General features: G+C 40.1%; 1 protein-coding gene across 2 annotated transcripts in view; it reads left to right on the top strand.

Moving 5' to 3' along the window:
* The window catches only part of Ndc80 (NDC80, kinetochore complex component), a 38,138-nt gene that overhangs the window by 22,620 nt on the left and 6,346 nt on the right, over positions 1 to 9,172 (top strand). For both annotated transcript variants that reach the window (XM_005367547.2, XM_013353925.1), the window contains exons 12-14: positions 959 to 1,111; positions 4,371 to 4,460; positions 9,074 to 9,166. In XM_005367547.2, the coding sequence (XP_005367604.1) occupies positions 959 to 1,111; positions 4,371 to 4,460; positions 9,074 to 9,166 (336 nt within the window). The remainder of the gene's footprint in view (positions 1 to 958; positions 1,112 to 4,370; positions 4,461 to 9,073; positions 9,167 to 9,172) is intronic.

Genomic DNA, 9,172 nt, shown 5'->3' on the forward strand with positions numbered 1-9,172 from the left:
ACTGAAAAGAGGAGCAGGAAGCAGTAGAACAGACCACTGATTGGGCCTAGAGAGTAACAGAAGAGAAGAGAAACTGCCAGGCTGTGTTCTAGGGCTGGGGAGGAAATACACACACACACACACACACACACACACAGAGAGAGAGAGAGAGAGAGAGAGAGAGAGAGAGAGAGAGAGAGAGAGAGAGAGATCTGATTCTATAGAGCTTACATTCAGCTAGTAAAAGTGAACAGATATGTCACATTGTAAAGTAAATTAAGAGTTTGGGAAAACTGGGGACTCCATTAGAGGGAAAAAACTCTGTTCTGGTAACAGCTGTACCCTTGAAAGACAGAGAAATATGAACTACTAAAAAAATTTTCAATATATTTAAGATAATACTTTGAAATGTAAAAATCTATTTCTTTCATTTGGGGTAATTAAAATGTGTTAATACTGTAAAATGTAAGTTTTGGGTTCCCCCTCACACACTTTGAATTTTTTTCATTTTGTTTTTGTTTCTTTGTTTTTCCAGACAGAGTGTTTCTGTATGTAACCCTGGTTGTCCTGGAACTCTCTCTGTAGACCAGTCTGGCCTCAAATTCACAGAGATCCACCTGCCTCTGCCTCTGCCTCCCAAGTGTTGGGATTAAAGGCATGCCAAGCTCTAAACTTTGGTCTTATTTCAAATTTATATCTAGGTTTGAGAATGTAAATTTTAGTTGATAACGAAACATACTCTAATTTATATGGAGTAAATGAACAGTGGTATACTTCTTACCAATCAATTATTAGAATTTTTGCCTTAGAATTATTATCCAAACCTTTCATTTATATATTTTAATATTACTATCAAATTAATTATCAAACTACTAAAAACTGGCATAACCGCTTGTGGAGAGTTACAGAAATGACCATTGAAAACCACACAGACTATGACTGCTTTATTTTTAACATTTCTTTTTGTGTTCTCTTCCAGATTGAAGCACAATTAGCAGACTACCACAAATTGGCTCGAAAATTAAAGCTTATTCCGAAAGGTGCTGAGAATTCCAAAGGTTATGACTTCGAAATTAAGTTTAATCCTGAAGCTGGTGCCAAATGCCTTGTCAAATACAGGGCTCAAGTTTACGTAAGTCTGTGTCCGAACCTCACCTTACCATAATGCCATAGGACTAGACTTTCTTCTGAGTGGTAGATGTCTTATTTCACAGCTGACTTTACTTTAAGAGACTTTTCCTCTCTGCCTCCTTTACTTCGTCCAACTATTCATTAAAATGTTGGTTACAAGTAAAATCTATCAGGACTATGTCAACAATCTGAGGTAAGCTTTGTTGTCTAGCTACCTTCAGCCCCTCTCGGGAGATCATCATATGCCTGCTTTACTGATGGTAAAACTTACAAGGTTAGTTACCAGATCAGTTCTTCCAGCCAGACCGGAGCATGGTAGCCCTTCAGGGAAATCTTGAAAGATGAAATGTCTGTGGTACACCTGTGGGAATAGTTCTAGTACAAGCACACACAGAAAGGTATAAAGTATAATGAATTATTTTTCAAAGCAGAAAAAGGAAAAAAGTCAGTAATCAACAACACCAAAAAAAACTGTTCCTAACTTTGAAATGCCCAAGGAGATAATTTTGAGAAAACATTTATTACAATTTTAGATTTATTCACAAGTGTCACAGATTTATTGCCGATACTAAAATACCACCTTTAAAATACTTACCTTTGGAATTCAAATCTGTTGAGTCAAATGCTATACATTTTTTTCCCTTGAGAATTGTTCATCCAGACTATGTCCATCCCCCTGAACCTGCCTTATCTAATCAAAAGCTAAGCAGGGTCAGGTCTGCTTAGTACTGGGATGGGAGAACTGATCACCTACCATGTGTCTACTGTGTACAGCCTGTGTTCCAGCCCAGCTGTGTGCTGGAGATAAAATAGCCACGGAGAACCATATCTTCTCAGAGATAGCGGTTTGCTGGTGAACAGACATTGCTTACATCAAGCCAGCTCCATTCACACATACACACCACTTTTCAGTAGCGTTTAGACGAGATCTTACTGTGAATCCTGGCCTGCAACTCCCCATGCAGCCTGGCTGGGTCTCAACTCAAGACAGTGCTGCTGTCTCAGCCTCCTAAGTGCTGGGACTGCAGATGTGTGCCACAGCAACTCCTCTTCCACATCTGCGTCAGGATGTCACTGTGTACTTCTTGTTGGCCTGGAACTGCCTGTTAGACCAGACTGACCTCAGTCTCCTTCAGGTGCTGGGATTAAAGGGCTACAACACTACACTCAGTTTAGATTTACTGTCAATTAAGAAAACAAAGTAGACACAGTAAATCATTGCTTACTGGTTTTGCAAGCCATTAGTTGTCAAACTACGCATATTGACTTCTTTTGCTTTTTTGTTTTTCAAGATAGAGTTTCTCTGTGTAGTCCTGGCTGTCCTGGAACTCGCTCTGTAGACCAGGCTGGCCTCGAACTCACAGAGATCCGCCTGGCCTCTGCCTCTGCCTCTCAATGGCTGAGACTGAAGGCATGCGCCACTACCACCCGGCTGGTACATTGATTTCTGTCAGTAGCCAGGTAGCTGGCTGATTTTGCACATCATTACTTTGAATGGTTTCATATTGCTGCAGCAAGAAAATAATTACCTGATTTAAATAATTTTGTAAAAGGTATTTAGGCACAAAGAATATGTTCAGAAAATTCACTTTTACTCTAGAAATATTTTATACAGTAGTGAGCAATGGACGTAGAAGTAGGATGCTGGAGAGAAAGCTCAGTGGTTAAGAACATGCATTGCCTGTAAAGACATCCCAAATTAAAAGTCCAGTGCCTACCGCAACTAATTCACACCTGATTTTACTCCAACTCCAGGAGAATCCTGTGTCTCCAGCCTCTACAAGCATCTACATTCAACATGCACATGTATCCACAAAACTAATATAAATAAGTCCATAACAGAAAAAGCAGAAATAGTTAGGAATGATGGAGAACATCTGTCATCCCAGCCACTTGGAAGAGAATTGTAAAAAGGCATTGAGTCCTCCAAAAAACAGGCCTGGGGTGGTTTTGTGTTTCGTCGTGTTGTGCTGTTTGGGGTCTGGCAAGGGTTTTCATCTGTTTTGCTTTTAATTAGACTGTGAAAAGACGTGTGGGCGAGTACACGCAGAGACACACATGTGGAGGTCAGTTCTCGCCTCCACCCTAGGTGGTTTCTGAGGATCAAACTCAGGTCTCCAGGCTTGGTCAGCAAGCTCTTCACCCACTGAGCCGTCTTTCACATCCTGTTTTTGTTTTGTTGAAACTGTAACTCGTAGTCCAGAGTGGCCTCAGACTGCTGTGATTACAGGCTTGTGCAACCACACCCAGTACCAGGAGTTGGGTTTATATTCAGTGGTAGAGCCCATGTTTGCTGTAGAATATCTGGGTTTGATGGACAGCATAAGAAAGGAACTGATCAAAATTAGAAGTCAATAATAGCTTTAAAAGACTTACTCAAGAGCCAGGTGTAATGACACAAGGGTGTACTCCCAGCACTCAGGAGGCAGGGGAACGTGGATCGCTAACTTTGAGGCCAGGCTGATCTACATAGTGAGTTCTAGGACAGCCAGGGCTACATAGAGAATCCCTGTCTCCTAAAAACAGAAACAAAAGAAGACTTAATACATAATGATATATGGCATTTTCTTTTTGGAGTAATGAAATATGTTTAAAGTACAAATGGCATTTAGATAACAATGTGAGTATACTACAGCCACTGAATTGTATGTTTGTATACACTAGTTGTATAGAAAGTTTAGTTTCAGGTTACATTTAACATAACTATTTCTGTTTAATCATTTTAAACTGAGTATTACCTCAGTTTTCTCAATACAGTGGGAAACAATGCAATATGGTGTTGAAGTAAAGTCAGCAGGTTAGAAGACAAATAGAAGGAATAAAGAGAAATGGGGTCTGGAGAGATGGCTCATAGTTAAGACTGTGCCCTGCTCTTGGAGGAGGCCAGGTTCCGTTCCCAGCACCCACATCACTCACCTCACAGCCCCCTGTAGCTCCAGCTCCAGGGAGACACAACTCTGGCCTCTGCAAGGACCTGCACTCACGCGTAAATACATACAAACAGATAGAAAGAAGTGGACTGTCAGGCACTGTGATGGATACCCATAATCCTAGCACTTGGAAAAAGATTGAGACCAGCTGTTTTTTCTTTCCTAAACCTTGACTTCAAAAAAATGCGATGTTTTCTCACCAATGGTATATTATATTTAAAATGTCCTGGCTTTATTTTTTTCCTCTGAAACTGTCTTCGATCATAATATAATCATACCTGGTGGGAATTTTTAATATATCTTGACTCCCATATTTCATATATTTTCTAGGTACCTCTCAAAGAGCTCTTGAATGAAAGCGAGGAAGAAATTAGCAAAGCTTTAAATAAAAAGATTGCACTGGAGGACACTTTAGAGCAAGTAAGTGGTGCGCGTAATGCAGCCTAGCGTCGAGTGTGACTTGTGATTGCTGAGCAATGTGGTTTAAATTCTGGTTTGTCTGAGAGACAGGGTTTCTCTGTGTAGCTCTGGCTGTAGGTGGAACTCACTCTGTAGACCGCACTGGCCTTGAACTCACTGAGATCTTCCTGCCTCTGGCTCCTGAGTGCTGGGATTTGCTGGGATTAAAGGTGTGAGCCACCAGTTTTATTCTTTTGTTTAAAGCAATCTGTAAGTAAAACCCATGGCTTTACATAAATAGCTATTCAAGTAATCCACACAAAGTTGTTTTCACTGTTAACATTCTATGGCATCTGACTTTATGGGCTACAAACATGGCCCTGTGGTAAAGTACTTTCTTAGCATGTGGCTGCAGCCCTGGGTTCAATTCCCAGTACCACCAAAAAAACAAAACAAAACAAATACTTTTTACTAGGAAGACCTTTTTTCTCCTCAATAAAATAGAGGTCAGGAGTGTGCCTTGTACCTGCAATTCCAGCACTTTGTTATCAGAGACTGGGAGGATTGCAGGTTCCAGGCCAGGCTGGGTCACATAGTAAGACCCTATCTAAAAAACATAACAGCCAGGAAATCTTAAAATGAAAAATGGTCTATGTTTAGTAATAGTGCAAGTTAGTTTGAATCATGAAAAATTTAAACAAAAATCAGTCTTTAAGAAAAAGTTGATGAGGGGCTGATGATGGCTCAGCGGCTAGGAACACTGCTTACTCTTCCAGAGGTGCTGAGTTCAGTTCCCAGCAACCACATGGTGGCTCACAACCATCTATAGTGGGATCCCATGCCCTCGTCTGACGTAAAGTTGTACGTGCAGATGGAGTACTCATATACATAAAAATAAGTCTTTTTTTTTTATGAGAAAGGAAACTTCTTCCCTGTTCTGTCTCTTTTTTATTAAAGACTTATTTATTAATTATGTATACAGTGTTCTTCCTGCATATATGCATTCAGGCCAGAAGAGGGCACCAGATCTCATTACTGATGGTTGTGAGCCACCATGTGGTTGCTGGGAATTGAACTCAGGACCTCTGGAAGAGCAGTCAGTGCTCCTAACCTCTGAGCCATTTCTCCAGCCCACGTAAAAATAAGTCTTTAAAGAGAAAATGGAAGTAAGGAAGAAAAAGAAAAGAAGGAATAAAAAAAAAAGGTGGTAGTGGTAGCAGCACACACCTTTAATCCCAGCACTCAGGAGCCAGAGGCAGGAGGAGCTCTATGAGTTAGAAGACAGCCAAGGCTACACAGAGAAACCCTGTCGCAAAAAACCAAAAGAGTTGATGATCTAAACATTTGTGCAATAGGATATACCTATAATCCCAGATTTGGAAAGCAGGAAAATCCAGTGTTCTGGGCTACATAAACCCATGACTCAAAAAACAGAAAAAAGAAAGAAAAAGAAAAACTATATGTATGTGGGACTGGAAGGTTTTTTCAGTGATCAAGAGCACTGGTTGCTCTTGCAGAGGACCTGAATTCAATTTCTGGCACTCACACAGAAACTCAAAGCCATCTGTAATTCCAGTTCTTCTGATTCTAGGAGCACATGACACACATGCTGACATGCAAGGAAGCCGTTTATATACATAAATATATTATATATATATATATACATATATATATGTATATATATATAATAAATAATATACACATAATAATTGATGATAGACTGAAGAGGTAGCTCAGCAGTTAAGAGCACTTGTTCTTCCAAAGGGGCTGTGTTCATTCCCAGCACCCACTTGGTCGATCACAACCCTCAGTAACTCCAGTCCCACAGATCTGATGCCCTCTTCTGGCCTCCATGAACATGATGTACACTTGCTTACAAAACACCTAGACACATAATTTATTTTAAAAATAATTGAGCTAGACATGGTGGTGCAAACCAGTGATCCCAGCACCCTGGAAGCTGAGAAGAGAATCTTGAGTTCAAGATTAGCCTGAGCTACATAACAAGTCCAAGGTTACCCTGGTATGTATAGCAAAAACCTTTCTAAATTTTAGAAAATAGATATTAAGATGGATTACCGCATAAACAATAAAATATCAAAATGGAAAAGTCAAAATAACAAGAAAAAAATAAAATTGATTAACTCTCAAAAAAAGATTTCATTAACAAATTATTTTACCGATGAATGCTTTCAAATATTAAAGGTCAGATGATTTTTAGACATGAAAGTTGTCATAAAATATAAACATATAATTATCAAGAGGCTACTATAGGCCTGTACAACAATTTATAGGCATCACAATAAAATTAAACCAATCACTGACAGACATAAAATGCAGTAATTGCCATTGAAATGTATTTGGCAAATAGGCATTTCTTATTTAAGACAAGGTCTTGCTCAGTATAGGTGAGTCTCTAGCCACAATCTTCGGGCCTTCCTTAGTCCTCTCAATGCTGGAATTAGATGCATGCATGGCAACAGCTGGCTCAGCAAATGCTTTATGCATGACCATATGCTTGGTACTGTAATAGATGTCTCTCTACTAATATAGCACAGCACCTGCCCGTGGACTCCACTTCAAGTGGGACGGTGGCTACAAGAATAAGTATTTTCCGTTACAAGATTATTAAGTTAGCTACAAAGTAGTAGATTTCATAATGGCATTTTTACACATGCTTTCTTCCACACCCTGCCCTCTGGCCTTTGCCTTCCCCTCCCCTGTGTCCCATTCTTGCTGTTTTTCCATTGCCCACAGCAACCTACTTTCTGCTCTCCCAGTACAATATTGCATTATCTTCTTTCAGTACCCCTGTACCCGAATTCTTCAGGTCTTATTTTTCCTCTCCCAGTTCTCTAGTTTCATGAGTCATCCACACATGAGAGAAAACATAGTACTTATCTGAATACAATTTATTTCAGTTAACATTCTGAATTGCAGTTTGACCCACTTTCCTATAAATGTCATTTTTATTACTTTTAAATATGTGTATATATGCATGTGTGTGTGTGTGCCCACAGAGATGAGGGATGTCAGACCCTCCTGGGGCTGGTGTTACAGGTGGTTGTGAACCGCCGGGTGTGAGGGTTGGGAATCAAATGCTGGTCCTCCGGAAGAACAAGAAGTGCTCTTAATCACTGAGGCATATAGGCAGATGATGTGATAGTTTTGGTTGTAGTTTTTTTCAAAGATTTGTTTATCTTTATTTTTATGTGTGAATATTTTTCCTGCATATATGTGTACATCTGTGGTGACTGTGGAGGCCAGAAGAGAATCCCTAGAACTGGAGCCACCAAGTGGGTGCTGGGAACCGAACCCAGGTCCTCTGTAAGAGCAGCCAGTGCTCTTCACTGAGCCGTCTCCCCCACCACTTTCTTATTTTTGACAAACCTACTTACTGATTTCCACAGTAGCTGCAATTTATATGCTCACTAGCAGTGAGTAAAGGTTCCTCTTTCCCCAGATTCCTGCCAGCATTTGTTGTCATCTGTTTTCTTGATGAAAGTCATTCCGAGCTAGTAGGGTGGCATTATAATCATTTTTAATTCACCTTTCTCTGATGGCTTAGGATGTTGAGCCCGTCATCAAATATCATTGGCCATTTCTATTTCTTCCTTTGAGGACGGACTGCTCACTTCATTACCTCATGTATGGATTGGATTTGGTTTAATCTTGGCTGTTTTTACATAATAGAACCCTACCTGATACAGAGTTGGCAATGATTCCTCAAATCTGTAAGCTGTCTCTTCAGTTGTGAGGTTGTTTCCATTGTTAGGCAGGTTTTTGGTTTGCTATAATCCCATGTGTCCGTCCTTGGGCTGTGTTCTCTGCTGTCACAGTCCTTTCAGAAGTTCCTGCCTCTGCATAGGATGATTGTTGATGTGTCTTCCCTGCAGTTTCAGCATGTCCTGTCTTCACATGAAGTCTGTGATCTATTTTCAATGTTTCATGTAATGTGAGACTCGAGACCTGATTTCATTCTTCTACAGGTACATACCCAGTTTTCTCAGCACCATCTGTTAAAGAGGCTCTTTGCTAATGTATTTTTTGACATCTGGGTTTAAAGGAAAAAAATGAAGTAGCTGCTAGGGCTGGAACGATGACTCCATGATTAAGAGCACTTGCCACTCTTGCAGAGGACACAGGTTCAGTTACCAGCACCCACATGGCAGCTCACAGTCCCTTATAGCTGTAATTCCAAGGTATCTGATGTCATCTTCAGGACTCCATAGGCACCTGGTATGCACATGGTGTACATACATACATATACATACATACATACATACATACATACATACATACATGCATGCAAAACACTCTTACACATAAAATAGAATCTTAAAAAAATAGTACTAAATAGTAAAAAATAGTAAAAAAATAGACAAACAAGATACTCATCAGTTAAGAGTACTTGTTGCTCTCGAAAAGAGCCCAGGTTTGATTCCCAACATCCACGTGGCAGCTTACAACCATCTGTTGACACCAGTCTCAAAGATCTGGCTCCCTCCTCTTACCTCCTTGGTCACCAGGCATACCCATGCTCGCAGAACGCTCACATACACAATAAATAAATATGCATAAAAGCAAATATAAAAGTTGTATAATGTTAAATGTGAATTTTGATGTCTGTCAAGATGAACACCATGAAGACGGAGAGCAGGAGGAATGTGAGGATGCTGAAGGAAGAGCTGCAAAAGCTGGACGACCTTTACCAACAAACTGTGAAGGTAGGA

Source organism: Microtus ochrogaster, unplaced genomic scaffold (assembly GCF_000317375.1).
Source record: "Microtus ochrogaster isolate Prairie Vole_2 unplaced genomic scaffold, MicOch1.0 UNK20, whole genome shotgun sequence".
Lineage (NCBI taxonomy): Eukaryota > Metazoa > Chordata > Mammalia > Rodentia > Cricetidae > Microtus > Microtus ochrogaster.